General features: G+C 43.4%; 1 protein-coding gene across 1 annotated transcript in view; it reads left to right on the top strand.

The window, feature by feature from the left end:
* The window catches only part of LOC120055416 (rho GTPase-activating protein 12-like), a 48404-nt gene that overhangs the window by 10602 nt on the left and 15397 nt on the right, over positions 1-22405 (top strand). The window contains exons 2-6 of the mRNA XM_039003279.1: positions 11375-11509; positions 11874-11942; positions 13488-13559; positions 15937-15998; positions 17431-17512. Coding sequence (XP_038859207.1) covers positions 11375-11509; positions 11874-11942; positions 13488-13559; positions 15937-15998; positions 17431-17512 — 420 coding nt within the window. The remainder of the gene's footprint in view (positions 1-11374; positions 11510-11873; positions 11943-13487; positions 13560-15936; positions 15999-17430; positions 17513-22405) is intronic.

The raw sequence follows: 22405 nt of genomic DNA, 5'->3' as shown, positions 1-22405 counted from the left end.
GTTGTAGTATTTTACATGTGTTTCATACAGTAGGTTATCAGTAGGATATGAGTGCAGTATTTTACATGTGTTTCATACAGTAGGTTATCAGTAGGATATGAGTGCAGTATTTTACATGTGTTTCATACAGTAGGTTATCAGTAGGATATGAGTGCAGTATTTTACGTGTGTTTCATACAGTAGGTTATCAGTAGGATATGAGTGCAGTATTTTACATGTGTTTCATACAGTAGGATATCAGTAGGTTATGAGTGCAGTATTTTACATGTGTTTCATACAGTAGGATATCAGTGGGATATCAGTAGGATATCAGTGGGATATCAGTGGGTTATCAGTAGGATATCAGTAGGTTATGAGTGGGATATCAGTAGGTTATGAGTGGGATATCAGTAGGATATCAGTGGGATATCAGTGGGATATCAGTGGGATATCAGTAGGTTATCAGTGGGATATCAGTAGGTTATCAGTGGGATATCAGTGGGATATCAGTAGGATATCAGTAGGTTATGAGTGCAGTATTTTACATGTGTTTCATACAGTAGGTTATCAGTAGGTTATGAGTGCAGTATTTTACATGTGTTTCATACAGTAGGTTATCAGTAGGTTATGAGTGCAGTATTTTACATGTGTTTCATACAGTAGGATATCAGTAGGTTATGAGTGCAGTATTTTACATGTGTTTCATACAGTAGGATATCAGTAGGTTATGAGTGCAGTATTTTACATGTGTTTCATACAGTAGGTTATCAGTAGGTTATGAGTGCAGTATTTTAATGTGTTTATAGTAGGTATAGTAGGTATGAGTGAGTATTGAATGTTTCATAGTAGGATATAGTAGGTATGATGTAGTATTTAAGGTTATACAGTAGGATAGTAGTTATAGTAGGATATAGATAGGTTATAGTAGGATACAGTGGGATATCAGTAGGTTATCAGTGATTATCAGTAGTAGGTATTGATCTAGTATAGGATATCAGTATGGTATAGTGATATAGTGGGATATATAGGTTTGATGGGATATCAGTGGTTATGAGTTGGATATAATCTCGCTAGGCTATATCAGTATGGTTCATGAGTGCAGTATTTTACTTTGTGGGGGGTTAAGTGCCTTGTTCAAGGTCACAATGGCAGGAGATGGTGTATAATACACCACAGTCACAGTAAAGTAAATTAACCACAGTCACGGTAAAGTAAATTAACCACAGTCACAGTAAAGTAAATTAACCACAGTCACGGTAAAGTAAATTAACCACAGTCACGGTAAAGTAAATTAACCACAGTCACGGTAAAGTAAATTAACCACAGTCACGGTAAAGTAAATTAACCACAGTCACGGTAAAGTAAATTAACCACAGTCACGGTAAAGTAAATTAACCACAGTCACGGTAAAGTAAATTAACCACAGTCACAGTAAAGTAAATTAACCACAGTCACGGTAAAGTAAATTAACCACAGTCACGTAAAGTAAATTAACCACAGTCATAGTAAATTAACCACAGTCACAGTAAAGTAAATTAACCACAGTCACGGTAAAGTAAATTAACCACAGTCACAGTAAAGTAAATTAACCACAGTCACAGTAAAGTAAATTAACCACAGTCACAGTAAAGTAAATTAACCACAGTCACGGTAAAGTAAATTAACCACAGTCACGGTAAAGTAAATTAACCACAGTCATAGTAAATTAACCACAGTCACGGTAAAGTAAATGAACCACAGTCACGGTAAAGTAAATGAACCACAGTCACGGTAAAGTAAATTAACCACAGTCACGGTAAAGTAAATTAACCACAGTCACGGTAAAGTAAATTAACCACAGTCATAGTAAATTAACCACAGTCACGGTACGGTAAATTAACCACAGTCATGGTAAAGTAAATTAACCACAGTCATAGTAAATTAACCACAGTCACGGTACGGTAAATTAACCACAGTCATGGTAAAGTAAATTAACCACAGTCATAGTAAATTAACCACAGTCACGGTACGGTAAATTAACCACAGTCATGGTAAAGTAAATTAACCACAGTCATAGTACATTAACCACAGTACCGTACGGTAAATTAACCACAGTCATGGTAAAGTAAATTAACCACAGTCATAGTAAATTAACCACAGTCACGGTACGGTAAATTAACCACAGTCATGGTAAAGTAAATTAACCACAGTCATAGTAAATTAACCACAGTCATAGTACATTAACCACAGTCATGGTAAAGTAAGTCATAGTAAGCAAAAAGGGAATTCAAGGCCGGAGGGGAAAAGAGGAACTTATTCAGGAAGGGAAGTGAAGTAAAACACAGATTGGTTCCGTACATTGACCTGACCGTTGGCTTGATACCATAAGTCATTTAGAAGGAGAGGCCGTGCAAGCACAGTAAATACAGACTACAGTCAATACAGACTACAGTCAATACAGACTACAGTCAATACAGACTACAGTAAATACAGTAAATACAGAATACAGCAAATACAGACTACAGTAAATACAGAATACAGTCAATACAGACTACAGTAAATACAGTAAATACAGAATACAGCAAATACAGACTACAGTAAATACAGACTACAGTCAATACAGACTACAGTCAATACAGACTACAGTAAATACAGTAAATACAGAATACAGCAAATACAGACTACAGCAAATGCAGAATACAGTAAATACAGAATAGAGAAGTAAAACAGTGTTACGTCTCAAATGGCACTATACACTGAGTGTACAAAACATTAAGAACACCTGCTCTTTCCATGACAGACTGACCAGGTGAATCCAGGTGAAAGATATGATTCCTTATTGATGTCACTTGTTAAATCCACTTCAATCAGTGTAGATGAAGTGGAGGTAACAGGTTAAAGGGTTTTTAAGCCTTGAGACAATTGAGACATGGATTGTGTATGTGTGGAATTCAGAGGGTGAATGGACAAGACAAAACATGTAAGTGCCTTTGAACAGGGTATGGTAGTAGGTGCCAGGCGCATCGGTTTGTGTCAAGAACTGCAACGCTGCTCAACCGTTTCCCGTGTGTATCAAGAATGGTCCATCACCCAAAGGACATGCAGCCAACTTGACACAGCTGTGGGAAGCATTGGCGTGAACATGGGACATCATCCCTGTGGAAAGCTTTCGACACCTTGTAGAGTCCATGCCCCGACAAAATATTAGGAAGGTGCTCCTAACTTTTGGTAAACTCAGTGTAGTGCACTACTTTTGACCAGAGCCCAGTACAACGAGCAATGATATAGGCATATTTCCTCTACACTACCTCAGTTTTACTTTGGTACGCTCCTCTACTCTACCTCACTGTTTTACTTTGGTAGCGGCCCTCTACACTACCTCACTGTTTACTTTGGTACGCTCCTCTACACTACCTCACTGTTTTACTTTGGTACGCTCCTCTACACTACCTCACTGTTTTACTTTGGTACGTTCCTCTACACTACCTCACTGTTTTACTTTGGTACGGTCCTCTAGACTACCTCACTGTTTTACTTTGGTACGGTCCTCTACACTACCTCACTGTTTTACTTTGGTACGTTCCTCTACACTACCTCACTGTTTTACTTTGGTACGTTCCTCTACACTACCTCACTGTTTTACTTTGGTACGCTCCTCTACACTACCTCACTGTTTTACTTTGGTACGTTCCTCTACACTACCTCACTGTTTTACTTTGGTACGGTCCTCTACACTACCTCACTGTTTTACTTTGGTACGCTCCTCTACACTACCTCACTGTTTTACTTTGGTACGCTCCTCTACTCTACCTCACTGTTTTACTTTGGTACGGCCCTCTACACTACCTCACTGTTTTACTTTGGTACGGCCCTCTACACTACCTCACTGTTTTACTTTGGTACGCTCCTCTACACTACCTCACTGTTTTACTTTGGTACGGCCCTCTACACTACCTCACTGTTTTACTTTGGTACGGCCCTCTACACTACCTCACTGTTTTACTTTGGTACGTTCCTCTACACTACCTCACTGTTTTACTTTGGTACGCTCCTCTACCTCACTGTTTTACTTTGGTACGTTCCTCTACCTCACTGTTTTACTTTGGTACACTCCTCTACACTACCTCACTGTTTTACTTTGGTACACTCCTCTACACTACCTCACTGTTTTACTTTGGTACACTCCTCTACCTCACTGTTTTACTTTGGTACGGTCCTCTACTCTACCTCACTGTTTTACTTTGGTACGCTCCTCTACACTACCTCACTGTTTTACTTTGGTACGCTCCTCTACACTACCTCACTGTTTTACTTTGGTACACTCCTCTACACTACCTCACTGTTTTACTTTGGTACACTCCACTACCTCACTGTTTTACTTTGGTACGGTCCTCTACTCTACCTCACTGTTTTACTTTGGTACACTCCTCTACACTACCTCACTGTTTTACTTTGGTACACTCCTCTACCTCACTGTTTTACTTTGGTACGGTCCTCTACTCTACCTCACTGTTTTACTTTGGTACGCTCCTCTACACTACCTCACTGTTTTACTTTGGTACACTCCTCTACCTCACTGTTTTACTTTGGTACGTTCCTCTACACTACCTCACTGTTTTACTTTGGTACGTTCCTCTACTCTACCTCACTGTTTTACTTTGGTACGTTCCTCTACACTACCTCACTGTTTTACTTTGGTACGGTCCTCTACACTACCTCACTGTTTTACTTTGGTACGCTCCTCTACACTACCTCACTGTTTTACTTTGGTACGGCCCTCTACACTACCTCACTGTTTTACCTTGGTACGCTCCTCTACACTACCTCACTGTTTTACCTTGGTACGGTCCTCTACACTACCTCACTGTTTTACTTTGGTACGCTCCTCTACCTCACTGTTTTACTTTGGTACGCTCCTCTACCTCACTGTTTTACTTTGGTACGCTCCTCTACTTTACCTCACTGTTTTACTTTGGTACGGCCCTCTACTCTACCTCACTGTTTTACTTTGGTACGGTCCTCTACACTACCTCACTGTTTTACTTTGGTACGGTCCTCTACACTACCTCACTGTTTTACTTTGGTACGGCCCTCTACTCTACCTCACTGTTTTACTTTGGTACACTCCTCTACACTACCTCACTGTTTTACTTTGGTACGCTCCTCTACACTACCTCACTGTTTTACTTTGGTACGCTCCTCTACACTACCTCACTGTTTTACTTTGGTACGCTCCTCTACTCTACCTCACTGTTTTACTTTGGTACGTTCCTCTACACTACCTCACTGTTTTACTTTGGTACGGCCCTCTACACTACCTCACTGTTTTACTTTGGTACGCTCCTCTACACTACCTCACTGTTTTACTTTGGTACGCTCCTCTACACTACCTCACTGTTTTACTTTGGTACGCTCCTCTACACTACCTCACTGTTTTACTTTGGTACGGCCCTCAACACTACCTCACTGTTTTACTTTGGTACGTTCCTCTACACTACCTCACTGTTTTACTTTGGTACGGCCCTCTACACTACCTCACTGTTTTACTTTGGTACGCTCCTCTACACTACCTCACTGTTTTACTTTGGTACGTTCCTCTACACTACCTCACTGTTTTACTTTGGTACGGCCCTCTACACTACCTCACTGTTTTACTTTGGTACGCTCCTCTACACTACCTCACTGTTTTACTTTGGTACGCTCCTCTACACTACCTCACTGTTTTACTTTGGTACGCTCCTCTACACTACCTCACTGTTTTACTTTGGTACGGCCCTCAACACTACCTCACTGTTTTACTTTGGTACGTTCCTCTACACTACCTCACTGTTTTACTTTGGTACGTTCCTCTACACTACCTCACTGTTTTACTTTGGTACGGTCCTCTACACTACCTCACTGTTTTACTTTGGTACGCTCCTCTACACTACCTCACTGTTTTACTTTGGTACGCTCCTCTACACTACCTCACTGTTTTACTTTGGTACGCTCCTCTACTCTACCTCACTGTTTTACTTTGGTACGCTCCTCTACACTACCTCACTGTTTTACTTTGGTACGCTCCTCTACACTACCTCAGTTTTACTTTGGTACGGCCCTCTACACTACCTCACTGTTTTACTTTGGTACGGCCCTCTACACTACCTCACTGTTTTACTTTGGTACGCTCCTCTACACTACCTCACTGTTTTACTTTGGTACGCTCCTCTACTCTACCTCACTGTTTTACTTTGGTACGGCCCTCTACACTACCTCACTGTTTTACTTTGGTACGGCCCTCTACACTACCTCACTGTTTTACTTTGGTACGGCCCTCTACACTACCTCACTGTTTTACTTTGGTACGCTCCTCTACACTACCTCACTGTTTTACTTTGGTACACTCCTCTACCTCACTGTTTTACTTTGGTACACTCCTCTACACTACCTCACTGTTTTACTTTGGTACGTTCCTCTACTCTACCTCACTGTTTTACTTTGGTACACTCCTCTACACTACCTCACTGTTTTACTTTGGTACACTCCTCTACCTCACTGTTTTACTTTGGTACGGTCCTCTACTCTACCTCACTGTTTTACTTTGGTACACTCCTCTACACTACCTCACTGTTTTACTTTGGTACACTCCTCTACACTACCTCACTGTTTTACTTTGGTACACTCCACTACCTCACTGTTTTACTTTGGTACGGTCCTCTACTCTACCTCACTGTTTTACTTTGGTACACTCCTCTACACTACCTCACTGTTTTACTTTGGTACACTCCTCTACCTCACTGTTTTACTTTGGTACGTTCCTCTACACTACCTCACTGTTTTACTTTGGTACGTTCCTCTACACTACCTCACTGTTTTACTTTGGTACGTTCCTCTACACTACCTCACTGTTTTACTTTGGTACGCTCCTCTACACTACCTCACTGTTTTACTTTGGTACGGTCCTCTACACTACCTCACTGTTTTACTTTGGTACGCTCCTCTACACTACCTCACTGTTTTACTTTGGTACGTTCCTCTACACTACCTCACTGTTTTACTTTGGTACGCTCCTCTACACTACCTCACTGTTTTACTTTGGTACGCTCCTCTACACTACCTCACTGTTTTACTTTGGTACGCTCCTCTACACTACCTCACTGTTTTACTTTGGTACGGCCCTCAAGACTACCTCACTGTTTTACTTTGGTACGCTCCTCTACACTACCTCACTGTTTTACTTTGGTACGCTCCTCTACACTACCTCACTGTTTTACTTTGGTACGGTCCTCTACACTACCTCACTGTTTTACTTTGGTACGCTCCTCTACTCTACCTCACTGTTTTACTTTGGTACGCTCCTCTACACTACCTCACTGTTTTACTTTGGTACGGTCCTCTACACTACCTCACTGTTTTACTTTGGTACGTTCCTCTACACTACCTCACTGTTTTACTTTGGTACGCTCCTCTACACTACCTCACTGTTTTACTTTGGTACGCTCCTCTACACTACCTCACTGTTTTACTTTGGTACGCTCCTCTACACTACCTCACTGTTTTACTTTGGTACGCTCCTCTACACTACCTCACTGTTTTACTTTGGTACGCTCCTCTACACTACCTCACTGTTTTACTTTGGTACGGCCCTCAACACTACCTCACTGTTTTACTTTGGTACGCTCCTCTACACTACCTCACTGTTTTACTTTGGTACGCTCCTCTACTCTACCTCACTGTTTTACTTTGGTACGCTCCTCTACTCTACCTCACTGTTTTACTTTGGTACGCTCCTCTACACTACCTCACTGTTTTACTTTGGTACGGTCCTCTACACTACCTCACTGTTTTACTTTGGTACGCTCCTCTACTCTACCTCACTGTTTTACTTTGGTACGCTCCTCTACACTACCTCACTGTTTTACTTTGGTACGCTCCTCTACACTACCTCACTGTTTTACTTTGGTACGCTCCTCTACTCTACCTCACTGTTTTACTTTGGTACGGCCCTCTACACTACCTCACTGTTTTACTTTGGTACACTCCTCTACACTACCTCACTGTTTTACTTTGGTACGGCCCTCTACACTACCTCACTGTTTTACTTTGGTACACTCCTCTACACTACCTCACTGTTTTACTTTGGTACGGCCCTCTACACTACCTCACTGTTTTACTTTGGTACGGTCCTCTACACTACCTCACTGTTTTACTTTGGTACACTCCTCTACCTCACTGTTTTACTTTGGTACGGTCCTCTACTCTACCTCACTGTTTTACTTTGGTACGTTCCTCTACACTACCTCACTGTTTTACTTTGGTACACTCCTCTACACTACCTCACTGTTTTACTTTGGTACACTCCACTACCTCACTGTTTTACTTTGGTACACTCCTCTACACTACCTCACTGTTTTACTTTGGTACACTCCACTACCTCACTGTTTTACTTTGGTACGGTCCTCTACTCTACCTCACTGTTTTACTTTGGTACACTCCTCTACACTACCTCACTGTTTTTTACTTTGGTACGTTCCTCTACCTCACTGTTTTACTTTGGTACGGTCCTCTAATCTACCTCACTGTTTTACTTTGGTACGCTCCTCTACACTACCTCACTGTTTTACTTTGGTACACTCCTCTACCTCACTGTTTTACTTTGGTACGTTCCTCTACACTACCTCACTGTTTTACTTTGGTACGTTCCTCTACACTACCTCACTGTTTTACTTTGGTACGTTCCTCTACACTACCTCACTGTTTTACTTTGGTACGTTCCTCTACACTACCTCACTGTTTTACTTTGGTACGGTCCTCTACACTACCTCACTGTTTTACTTTGGTACGGTCCTCTACACTACCTCACTGTTTTACTTTGGTACGTTCCTCTACACTACCTCACTGTTTTACTTTGGTACGCTCCTCTACACTACCTCACTGTTTTACTTTGGTACGGTCCTCTACACTACCTCACTGTTTTACTTTGGTACACTCCTCTACCTCACTGTTTTACTTTGGTACGGTCCTCTACACTACCTCACTGTTTTACTTTGGTACGTTCCTCTACACTACCTCACTGTTTTACTTTGGTACGTTCCTCTACACTACCTCACTGTTTTACTTTGGTACGGCCCTCTACACTACCTCACTGTTTTACTTTGGTACGTTCCTCTACACTACCTCACTGTTTTACTTTGGTACGTTCCTCTACACTACCTCACTGTTTTACTTTGGTACGCTCCTCTACACTACCTCACTGTTTTACTTTGGTACGTTCCTCTACACTACCTCACTGTTTTACTTTGGTACGGCCCTCTACACTACCTCACTGTTTTACTTTGGTACGTTCCTCTACACTACCTCACTGTTTTACTTTGGTACGTTCCTCTACACTACCTCACTGTTTTACTTTGGTACGCCCCTCTACACTACCTCACTGTTTTACTTTGGTACGTTCCTCTACACTACCTCACTGTTTTACTTTGGTACGGTCCTTAACACTACCTCACTGTTTTACTTTGGTACGCTCCTCTACACTACCTCACTGTTTTACTTTGGTACGCTCCTCTACACTACCTCACTGTTTTACTTTGGTACGCTCCTCTACACTACCTCACTGTTTTACTTTGGTACGCTCCTCTACACTACCTCACTGTTTTACTTTGGTATGGTCCTCTACTCTACCTCACTGTTTTACTTTGGTACGGTCCTCTACTCTACCTCACTGTTTTACTTTGGTACGCTCCTCTACACTACCTCACTGTTTTACTTTGGTACGCTCCTCTACACTACCTCACTGTTTTACTTTGGTACGGTCCTCTACACTACCTCACTGTTTTACTTTGGTACGCTCCTCTACACTACCTCACTGTTTTACTTTGGTACGGCCCTCTACACTACCTCACTGTTTTACTTTGGTACGTTCCTCTACACTACCTCACTGTTTTACTTTGGTACGCTCCTCTACTCTACCTCACTGTTTTACTTTGGTACGGTCCTCTACACTACCTCACTGTTTTACTTTGGTACGCTCCTCTACACTACCTCACTGTTTTACTTTGGTACGCTCCTCTACACTACCTCACTGTTTTACTTTGGTATGCTCCTCTACTCTACCTCACTGTTTTACTTTGGTACGGTCCTCTACACTACCTCACTGTTTTACTTTGGTACGGCCCTCTACTCTACCTCACTGTTTTACTTTGGTACGGTCCTCTACACTACCTCACTGTTTTACTTTGGTACGCTCCTCTACTCTACCTCACTGTTTTACTTTGGTACGGTCCTCTACACTACCTCACTGTTTTACTTTGGTACGGTCCTCTACACTACCTCACTGTTTTACTTTGGTACGGTCCTCTACACTACCTCACTGTTTTACTTTGGTACACTCCTCTACCTCACTGTTTTACTTTGGTACGGTCCTCTACACTACCTCACTGTTTTACTTTGGTACGGCCCTCTACACTACCTCACTGTTTTACTTTGGTACACTCCTCTACCTCACTGTTTTACTTTGGTACGGTCCTCTACACTACCTCACTGTTTTACTTTGGTACGGTCCTCTACACTACCTCACTGTTTTACTTTGGTACACTCCTCTACCTCACTGTTTTACTTTGGTACGGTCCTCTACACTACCTCACTGTTTTACTTTGGTACGGTCCTCTACACTACCTCACTGTTTTACTTTGGTACGGTCCTCTACACTACCTCACTGTTTTACTTTGGTACACTCCTCTACCTCACTGTTTTACTTTGGTACGGTCCTCTACACTACCTCACTGTTTTACTTTGGTACGGTCCTCTACACTACCTCACTGTTTTACTTTGGTACGGCCCTCTACTCTACCTCACTGTTTTACTTTGGTACGGTCCTCTACACTACCTCACTGTTTTACTTTGGTACGCTCCTCTACTCTACCTCACTGTTTTACTTTGGTACGGTCCTCTACACTACCTCACTGTTTTACTTTGGTACGCTCCTCTACACTACCTCACTGTTTTACTTTGGTACGGCCCTCTACACTACCTCACTGTTTTACTTTGGTACGGTCCTCTACACTACCTCACTGTTTTACTTTGGTACGGCCCTCTACACTACCTCACTGTTTTACTTTGGTACGCTCCTCTACTCTACCTCACTGTTTTACTTTGGTACGGTCCTCTACACTACCTCACTGTTTTACTTTGGTACGGTCCTCTACACTACCTCACTGTTTTACTTTGATACGGTCCTCTACACTACCTCACTGTTTTACTTTGGTACGCTCCTCTACACTACCTCACTGTTTTACTTTGATTGATTGCTAGTCCCCCAAGTTATTCAGGCTTTTTACTTTCATATTAGTTAGTGTGTTAAGTTAGTATTTTTAGTTGAAAGTGTTGGTGTTTATAAGTACCAACACTCCCCCCCCCCCTTCCTCTCTCCTCTCTGCAGTACCAACACTCCCCCCCTCTACCTGGTAGAGGAGACCGGACCCCTAAGAGCCACAGTCTGGATAGGAAACACGTGGCGCCCATCGTCCTGACCAAGTGGGCAAACAGCACCAACGTGCTGGACACCAACGACAAGGTGAGACAGACGCCCTGTCACATTCTGGCTGTGTCTCAAATGTTATTCCCTATATAGTCCACTGCTTTTCAACAGGACACATAGGAGTGCTCTCCGGTAGTAGTGCACTACGTGAAGGATAGGATGTCATTTGGGATGTTAATAGCAATCTCCAGACGTCCGCAGCAGAACGGATGTACTTCCTACATCTCTAATTCCATAGCTATCGTTTCTCTTCCAACCAGGTCTCTGAAGTGTCTTGTCCTGTGAGTGTGTTTAGGATGCGAGGTGTGGCATCCGGGTTCCCTGTGTGTTAAAAACAGCAGGCGTTAACAGAATCGGGTTGCACTGTGACACACTGTAGACTCATGATTCTGTTCTGCAGCGGCTCATCAAAAACATCAGGCGTTTCCGTACAGGCTCTGGTCGCCCCCACCCCTACAGACAGACACAAGTCAGTGCCCCCTCCCTCCGTGCCCTATACACCCCGCCCTCAAATCACAGCAGCCAATCAACCTTGCACATGGGTGGACAACTGCAGTCCTCTGGGTCCTGATTGGTGTAACTCTTCTTCTCCATCCTATTAAACACAGCTGATTAATCACATGTCATTCGAAACTGAAGACCCTGATTAGGTGATTATTGGGGTCAGGTGTGTTAGCTGGGGCAAAAGTGTAACACCAATCAGGACCCCGAGGACTGGAGCTGCCCACCTCTGGTCTAGCATGATAATCACTGAGCGCAAGAATGATCTCATCCAATCAGACCAATCACTTTCCTTGTTGCTTGCCATCACTGAGTTCTGCCTCATCCTCTTTCCTTTTTAATTCCTGCTCTTCTGATTCACATGACACTTCTCATGGCCCAATGATCACTAGTCATGGCCCAATGATCACTTCTCATGGCCCACTGATAGTGCGGGTAGATTTGCTTTTAGCCAAATCCTTTTAGAGCAAGCCAAATAATTTCATGTTTTGAATAGTTATCCTAGATCAGGATTCATTGTTTGAATGGTAAGATGCCAATCATTTGAGTGGCACAATGATCACTAGTCATGGCCCAATGATCACTTTTCATGGTCCAATGATCACTTATCATTGCCCAATGATCACTTCTCATGACCCAATGATCACCTATCATGACCCAATGATCACCTATCATGACCCAATGATCACTTCTCATGACCCAATGATCACCTATCATGACCCAATGATCACTTATCATGACCCAATGATCACCTATCATGGCCCAATGATCACCTATCATGACCCAATGATCACTTATCATGACCCAATGATCATTTCTCATGACCCAATGATCACTTATCATGACCCAATGATCACTTCTCATGACCCAATGATCACTTATCATGGCCCAATGATCACCTATCATGACCCAATGATCACTTATCATGACCCAATGATCACTTATCATGACCCAATGATCACTTATCATGGCCCAAGGATCACCTATCATGACCCAATGATCACCTATCATGGCCGTGCCCTTAAACCTGTTTGGGATCTATAATCTAGTAGTGATACAGGCATGACGATATCAACCTCTCCTTTCTCTGTCACTATTGTGATTTGAGCTTCCTTCATTGAAATGTGTCATATCCTGTCATTGCATGCATGGTTCAATTGTTATTTTAAAATAATTCCTAATTAACATTCAACCATTTCCTCAACTCTCGGTGTCCATGTAAACGCTCATTCGTTATGTGTTGGTTTACTCCGGTAACCATGGTAGTCTCTGCAGACCTGGGTTCAAATACTATTTCAAATCTTTACAAATACTTTCTCTGTGCTTGATTGAACTTGCCTGGCACCATGGAATCAATGTTATAGATGCCAAAGTTCAAACTCCGCCCATCTAACACTCCAGGCAGGCTAAAGCAAACGCAAAAAATATTTGAAAGATTTTAAATATTATTTGAACCCAGTCTCTACAATTCTCTGTAGTAATTAGTCGGTGTTGTTGTCATTCTGATTACTAGGATGGTGCGTTGGGCCCCAAGGTCCCTGGCTCTCCAGACTCTGACTCCTCAGACCCCTCGTCCCCTACCTCCGTTAGTATCCCCCTTTCCTTCTCCTCCCTCTGTTCTCTGTATACTCCTCTCCCCCTTCCCTGAGCTGTGGCTGACTTCCTGACTTGTCCACCAGCCAAGGCCTTTCAGTCTTTTCTCAGTTGCTGTCTTCAATGGTGACTCTGTTTCTTCTCCCTGCACTGGAACTGATGATAATGATGAGGGTGATGATCCTGGTAACGGTCATGATAATGATGACGGTCATGATAATGGTGACAGTCATGATAATGATGCCGGTCATGATGACGGTGATGATAATGATGAGGGTGATGATCCTGGTAACGGGCATGATAATGGTGACGGGCATGATAATGGTGACGGTCATGATAATGATGAGGGGGATGATCCTGGTAACGGTCATGATAATGGTGACGGTCATAATGGTGACGGTCATGATAATGGTGACGGTCATGATGACGGTGATGATAATGATGACGGTCATGATGATGATCACGGTGGTGGTGATGATGATGATGATCACGGTTGTGGTGATGAGGGAAATCGATTTTTCAATTCAAACTGTGATGAAAGGGTTGTTCTGCTGTGTTTTTTCTGCTTGTTGCCAGTCTTACTAAGCTTATATTTCTGTCCCTCTACCGTAACGCTGCTTTCTGTCCCTCTACCGTAACGCTGCTTTCTGTCCCTCTACCGTAACGCTGCTTTCTGTCCCTCTACCGTAACGCTGCTTTCTGTCCCTCTACCGTAACGCTACTTTCTGACGCTCTACCGTAACGCTGCTTTCTGTCCCTCTACCGTAACGCTACTTTCTGTCCCTCTACCGTAACGCTGCTTTCTGTCCCTCTACCGTAACGCTGCTTTCTGTCCCTCTACCGTAACGCTGCTTTCTGTCCCTCTACCGTAACGCTGCTTTCTGTCCCTCTACCGTAACGCTGCTTTCTGTCCCTCTACCGTAACGCTGCTTTCTGTCCCTCTACCGTAACGCTACTTTCTGTCCCTCTACCGTAACGCTGCTTTCTGTCCCTCTACCGTAACGCTGCTTTCTGTCCCTCTACCGTAACGCTGCTTTCTGTCCCTCTACCGTAACGCTACTTTCTGTCCCTCTACCGTAACGCTACTTTCTGTCCCTCTACCGTAACGCTACTTTCTGTCCCTCTACCGTAACGCTGCTTTCTGTCCCTCTACCGTAACGCTACTTTCTGTCCCTCTACCGTAACGCTACTTTCTGTCCCTCTACCGTAACGCTACTTTCTGTCCCTCTACCGTAACGCTGCTTTCTGTCCCTCTACCGTAACGCTACTTTCTGTCCCTCTACCGTAACGCTGCTTTCTGTCCCTCTACCGTAACGCTGCTTTCTGTCCCTCTACCGTAACGCTGCTTTCTGTCCCTCTACCGTAACGCTGCTTTCTGTCCCTCTACCGTAACGCTGCTTTCTGTCCCTCTACCGTAACGCTACTTTCTGTCCCTCTACCGTAACGCTGCTTTCTGTCCCTCTACCGTAACGCTGCTTTCTGTCCCTCTACCGTAACGCTGCTTTCTGTCGCTCTACCGTAACGCTGCTTTCTGTCGCTCTACCGTAACGCTGCTTTCTGTCCCTCTACCGTAACGCTGCTTTCTGTCCCTCTACCGTAACGCTGCTTTCTGTCCCTCTACCGTAACGCTGCTTTCTGTCCCTCTACCGTAACGCTGCTTTCTGTCCCTCTACCGTAACGCTGCTTTCTGTCCCTCTACCGTAACGCTGCTTTCTGTCGCTCTACCGTAACGCTACTTTCTGTCCCTCTACCGTAACGCTGCTTTCTGTCCCTCTACCGTAACGCTGCTTTCTGTCCCTCTACCGTAACGCTGCTTTCTGTCCCTCTACCGTAACGCTGCTTTCTGTCCCTCTACCGTAACGCTGCTTTCTGTCCCTCTACCGTAACGCTGCTTTCTGTCCCTCTACCGTAACGCTGCTTTCTGTCCCTCTACCGTAACGCTGCTTTCTGTCCCTCTACCGTAACGCTGCTTTCTGTCCCTCTACCGTAACGCTGCTTTCTGTCCCTCTACCGTAACGCTGCTTTCTGATGCTCTACCGTAACGCTACTTTCTGTCCCTCTACCGTAACGCTGCTTTCTGTCCCTCTACCGTAACGCTGCTTTCTGTCCCTCTACCGTAACGCTACTTTCTGATGCTCTACCGTAATGCTACTTTTTCTATCAGTCTGTTTGTTTGGTCTGCTTGTTGTCTGTGTGTGTCCCATATGGCACCCTATTACCTACATAGTACAGTACTTTTGGTCAAAAGTAGTGCACTATATAGGAAATGTGGTGTCATTTGGGATGCAGACTGTCTTGCTTTTTTCCCTGTCAGTTGTGTCTGGCCCTGTCTACTTGTGATGATGACTTCTCTCATTGTTTCTCTGCAGCCTTCGGAGAAGTGTGGTATTCTCAACGTGACCAAGATAACTGAGCATGGAAAGAAAGTACGGTGAGTTGTACTGGACTAGGATAGAAACAGGATGAGAATACCCTCAGAAAGTAGGGTGAGTTGTACTGGACTAGGATAGAAACAGGATGAGAACACCCTCAGAAAGTAGGGTGAGTTGTACTGGACTAGGATAGAAACAGGATGAGAACACCCTCAGAAAGTAGGGTGAGTTGTACTGGACTAGGATAGAAACAGGATGAGAACACCCTCAGAAAGTAGGGTGAGTTGTACTGGACTAGGATAGAAACAGGATGAGAACACCCTCAGAAAGTAGGGTGAGTTGTACTGGTCTAGGATAGAAACAGGATGAGAACACCCTCAGAAAGTAGGGTGAGTTGTACTGGGCTAGGATAGAAACAGGATGAGAACACCCTCAGAAAGTAGGGTGAGTTGTACTGGACTAGGATAGAAACAGGATGACAACACCCTCAGAAAGTAGGGTGAGTTGTACTGGTCTAGGATAGAAACAGGATGAGAACACCCTCAGAAAGTAGGGTGAGTTGTACTGGGCTAGGATAGAAACAGGATGACAACACCCTCAGAAAGTAGGGTGAGTTGTACTGGACTAGGATAGAAACAGGATGAGAACACCCTCAGAAAGTAGGGTGAGTTGTACTGGGCTAGGATAGAAACAGGATGACAACACCCTCAGAAAGTAGGGTGAGTTGTACTGGTCTATGATAGAAACAGGATGAGAACACCCTCAGAAAGTAGGGTGAGTTGTACTGGACTAGAATAGAAACAGGATGAGAACACCCTCAGAAAGTAGGGTGAGTTGTACTGGGCTAGGATAGAAACAGGATGAGAACACCCTCAGAAAGTAGGGTGAGTTGTACTGGGCTAGGATAGAAACAGGATGAGAACACCTGTAAAGAAACTGCTCCTTCAGGGCAACACAACCAGCCAGTCTCAAGTTGAACCCCCCATATTGCTTCCACCTTACAGATCTGGAAACATTGAAGGGTTATGGCCTAGGGAATGGGTAGGGAGTGATATCGGACCGGCTGTATATGAAGTGGTAGTTGATTCAACATGATGTGAGATGACTTATGGAGCTATGTCTATGTTATTTATGTCTATGTTATTTATGTCTATGTTATTTGTGTCTATGTTATTTGTGTCTGTATGTTATTTGTGTCTGTATGTTATTTATGTCTATGTTATTTATGTCTATGTTATTTATGTCTGTATGTTATTTATGTCTATGTTATTTGTCTGTTATTTATGTCTATGTTATTTATGTCTGTTATTTATGTCTATGTTATTTGTGTGTTATTTGTGTCTGTGTGTTGTTTGTGTTTATGTCTGTGTGTTGTTTATGTCTGTGTGTTATTTGTGTCTGTGTGTTGTTTATGTCTGTGTTGTTTGTGTCTGTGTGTTATTTGTGTCTGTGTGTTATTTATTTCTGTGTGTTATTTATGTCTGTTTACAGGAAGAACTGGACGTCGTCCTGGACGGTTCTCCAGGGCTCCTTGCTGATATTCGCTAAAGGCCAGGGGGGTGGGACCAGCTGGGTGAGTGGTGTCTGCTATTTGCTAAAGGCCAGGGGGCGGGACCAGCTGGTTGAGTGGTGCCCCTCCTCCTCAATCCCTCCTCAACTCAATCCCTCCTCCTCCGTCCCTCCTCTCCTCCGTCCTTCCTCCCCCCATCCCTCCTCCCCCCATCAATCAATCAATCAAATATATTTATAAAGCACTTTTTACATCAGCCGATGTCACAAAGTGCTGTACAGAAACCCAGCCTAAATCCCCAAACAGCAAGCAATGCAGATGTAGAAGCACGGTGGCTAGGAAAAACTCCCTAATAAAGGCCAGAACCTAGGAAGAAACCTAGAGAGGAACCAGGCTCTGACTGCTGGGTGGAGATTATAACAGAACATGGCCAAGATGTTCAAACGTTCATAGATGACCAGCAGGGTCAGATAATAATAATCACAGTTGTTGTAGAGGGTGCAGCAAGTCAGCACCTCGGGAGTAAATGTCAGTTGGCTTTTCATAGCCGATCATTCAGAGTATCTCTACCGCTCCTGCTGTCGCTAGAGAGTTGAAAACAGCAGGTCTGGGACAAGGTAGCACGTCCGGTGAACAGGTCAGGGTTCCATAGCTGCAGGCAGAACAGTTGAAACTGGAGCAGCAGCACGACCAGGTGGACTGGGGACAGCAAGGAGTCATCATGCCAGGTAGTCCTGAGGCATAGTCCTAGGGCTGAGGTCCTCCGAGAGAGAGAAAGAATGAAAGAGAATTAGAGAGAGCATACTTAAATTCACACAGGACACCGGATAAGACAGGAGAAATACTCCAGATATAACAGACTGACCCTAGCCCCCCGACACATAAACTACTGCAACATAAATACTGGAGGCTGAGACAGGAGGCGTCGGGAGACACTGTGGCCCCGTCCGACGATACCCGCCGACAGGGCCAAACAGGCAGGATATAACCCCACCCGCTTTGCCAAAGCACAGCCCCCACACCACTACAGGGATATCTCCAACCACCAACTTACCATCCTGAGGCAAGGCCGAGCGAGTATCAACCCACTCAAGTGACACACCCCTCCTAGGGATGGCATGGAAGAGCACCAGTAAGCCAGTGACTCAGCCCCCGTAATAGGGTTAGAGGCAGAGAATCCCAGTGGAGAGAGGGGAACCGGCCAGGCAGAGACAGCAAGGGCGGTTCGTCGCTCCAGTGCCTTTCTGTTCACCTTCACACCCCTGGGCCACACTACACTCAATCATAGGACCTACTGAAGAGATGAGTCTTCAATAAAGACTTAAAGGTTGAGACCGAGTCTGCGTCTCTCACATGGGTAGGCAGACCATTCCATAAAAATTGAGTTCTGTAGGAGAAAGCCCTGTCTCCAGCTGTTTGCTTAGAAATTCTAGGGACAGTAAGGAGGCCTGCGTCTTGTGACCGTAGCGTACGTGTAGGTATGTACGCAGGACCTAATCGGAAAGATGGGTAGGAGCAAGCCCATGTAATGCTTTGTAGGTTAGCAGTAAAACCTTGAAATCAGCCCTTGCCTTAACAGGAAGCCAGTGTAGGGAGGCTAGCACTGGAGTAATATGATCAAATGTTCCAGTCAAGATTCTAGCAGCCGTGTTTAGCATTAACTGAAGTTTATTTCGTGCTTTATCCGGGTAGCCGGAAAGTAGAGCATTGCATTAGTCTAATCTAGAAGTGACAAAAGCATGGATTCATTTTTCTGCATAATTTTTGGACAGAAATTTTCTGATTTTTGCAATGTTACGGAGATGAAAAAAAGCTGTCCTTGAAATATTCTTGATATGTTCGTCAAAAGAGAGATCAGGGTCCAGAGTAACGCCGAGGTCCTTCAGTTTTATTTGAGACGACTGTACAACCATCAAGATTAGTTATCAGATCCAACAGAAGATCTTTGTTTCTTGGAACCTAGAACACGCATCTCTGTTTTGTCCGAGTTTAAAAGTAAAACATTTGCCGCCATCCACTTCCTTATGTCTGAAACACAGGCTTCCAGGGTAGGCAATTTTGGGGCTTCACCATGTTTCATTGAAATGTACAGCTGTGTGTCATCCGCATAGCAGTGAAAGTTAACATTATGTTTCCGAATGACATCACCAAGAGGTAAAATATATAGTGAAAACAATAGTGGTCCTAAAACGGAACCTTGAGGAACACCGAAATGTACAGTTGATTTGTCAGAAGACAAACCATCCACAGAGACAAGCTGATATCTTTCCGACAGATAAGATCTAAACCAGGCCTGAACTTGCCCGTGTTGACCAATTTGGGTTTACAATCTCTAAAAATGAATGGAGCACGAGGACAGATGCAGAGCCTTGGTCTGACACCATTAAAAGGCAATTTACCACCTTCACGAGTGCAGTCTCAGTGCTATGAAGGGGTCTAAAACCAGACTAAAGCGTTTCGTATACATTATTTGTCTTCAGGAAGGCAATTTTATTTATTTTTTGAGAGGAATGGGCGATTCGATATAGGCCGATTTTTAGTTTTTGATATTTTCTGGGTCAAGGTTTGAGGCTTGGTTACTGCCACTTTTAGTGAGTTTGGTACACATCCGGTGGATAGGGAGCTGTTTATTATATTCAACATTGGAGGGCCAAGCACAGGAAGCAACTCGTTTAGTTGGAATAGGGTCCAGTATGCAGCTTGAAGGTTTAGAGGCCAAGACTATTTTCATAAATGTGTCAAGAGATATAGTATTAAAAAACGTGTCTCCCTTGATCCTAGGTCCTGGCAGTGTTGTGCAGACTCAGGACAACTGAGCTTTGGAGAAATGCTTATGGCTGCAATCCCGTTAACGGGATGATATGACAACAGTCAGTGAAAGTGCAGGGCGCCAAATTCAAAAAACAGAAATCTCATAATTAAAATTCCTCAAACATACATGTGTCTTATACCATTTGAAAGGTAATCTTGTTGTTAATCCCACCAAAGTGTCCGATTTCAAATATGCTTTTCAGCGAAAGCACTACAAACGATTATGTTAGGTCACACCAAACCACAATAAGCACAGCCATTTTTCCAGCGAAAGATAGTCACAAAAAGCAGAAATAGAGATAAAATGAATCACTAACCTTTGATGATCTTCATCAAATGACACTCATAGGACATCATGTTACACAATACATTTATGTTTTGTTCGATAATGTGCATATTTATATCCACAAATCTCGGTTTACTTTGGCGCCATGTTCAGAAATGCCTCCAAAATATCCGGAGAAATTGCAGAGAGCCACGTCAAATAACAGAAATACTCATCATAAACTTTGATGAAAGATACATGTTTTACATAGAATTAAAGATACACTTGTTCTTAATGCAACCGCTGTGTCAGATTTGAAAAAAACTTTACGTAAAAAGCTCACCATACAATAATCTGAGACGGCGCTCAGATTTAACAACATTTCTCCGCCATGTTGGAGTCAACAGAAATACGAAATTACATCATAAATATTCCCTTACCTTTGATCATCTTCATCAGAATGCACTCCCAGGAATCCTAGTTCCACAATAAATTGTTGTTTTGTTTGATAATGTCCATTACTTATGTCCAAGTAGCTACTTTTGCTAGCATGTGTAGTACACGTGTCCAAACGCTGGCGCAGATGCAGGCAAACGTCGGACAAAAACTTCAAAAAGTTATATTACAAGTCGAATAAACTGGTCAAACTAAGTAGAGAATCAATCTTCAGGATGTTGTTATCATATATATCCAATAACGTTCCAACCGGAGCATTCCTTCTGTCTGTAGAAGTTATCGATATCATGAGGAATGCGCGTGACCAGGAACTGGCAATCTGCCAGACCACTGACTCATTCCCCTCTCATCCGGCCCCACAACACAGTATAAACTTCATTCAACGTTCTACCGACTGTTGACATCTAGTGGAAGGCGTATGAAGTGCAAACAGATCCATATATTACAGGGAATTGAATAGGCGATGAGTTTAACATCGACCAGCCTCAGAATTCTCACTTCCTGTTTGGATTTTTTCTCTGTTTTTTGCCTGCCATATGAGTTCTGTTATGCTCACAGACATAATTCAAACAGTTTTAGAAACTTCAGAGTGTTTTCTATCCAATACTAATAATAATATGCATATATTAGTAACTGGGACTGAGGAGCAGGCCGTTTACTCTGGGCACCTTTCATCCAAGCTACTTAATACTGCCCCTGCAGCCATAAGAAGTTAAAGAGGAGTCCGTAATTTCCTTTCTAATGATCATGATCTTTTCCTCAAAGACGTTAATTAATTAATCACTGCTGAAGTGAAAGCCATCCTCTCTTGGGGAATGCTGCTTTTTAGTTAGCTTTGCGACAGTATCAAAAATACATTTGGGATTGTTCTTATTCTCCTCAAGTTGTAAAAATATAATGATCGAGCAGCAGTGAGGGCTCTTCGATACTGCACGGTACTGTCTTTCCAAGCTAGTCTGAAGACTAGGGTATTACGCAAGGTTAAATTGAGTTCCACAGTTAGGTGGTTAACTGATTTTTGTCCTCTGACGTCCTTGGGTAGGTGGAGAGAGTCTGTAAGGGCAAATATGAATCTTTGGGTTGTCTGAGAATTTATAGCACAGCTTTTGATGCTCCTTGGTTGGGGTCTGAGCAAATTATTTGTTGCGATTGCAAACATAATAAAATGGTGGTCCGATAGTCCAGGATTATGAGGAAGAACATTAAGATCTACAACATTTATTCCATGGGACAAAACTAGGTCCAGAGTATGACTGACAGTGAGTAGGTCCAGAGACATGTTGGACAAAACCCACTGAGTCGATGATGGCTCCTAAAGCCTTTTGGAGTGGGTCTGTGGACTTTTCCATGTGAATTTTTCACCAAAAAAGTCACCAAGTCACCAAAAATTTGAATATTAACTGCCATGACTACAAGGTCCGATA

This window comes from Salvelinus namaycush, chromosome 11 (assembly GCF_016432855.1).
Source record: "Salvelinus namaycush isolate Seneca chromosome 11, SaNama_1.0, whole genome shotgun sequence".
Taxonomy (NCBI): domain Eukaryota; kingdom Metazoa; phylum Chordata; class Actinopteri; order Salmoniformes; family Salmonidae; genus Salvelinus; species Salvelinus namaycush.
This window is presented reverse-complemented; position numbering and strand designations above follow the sequence as displayed.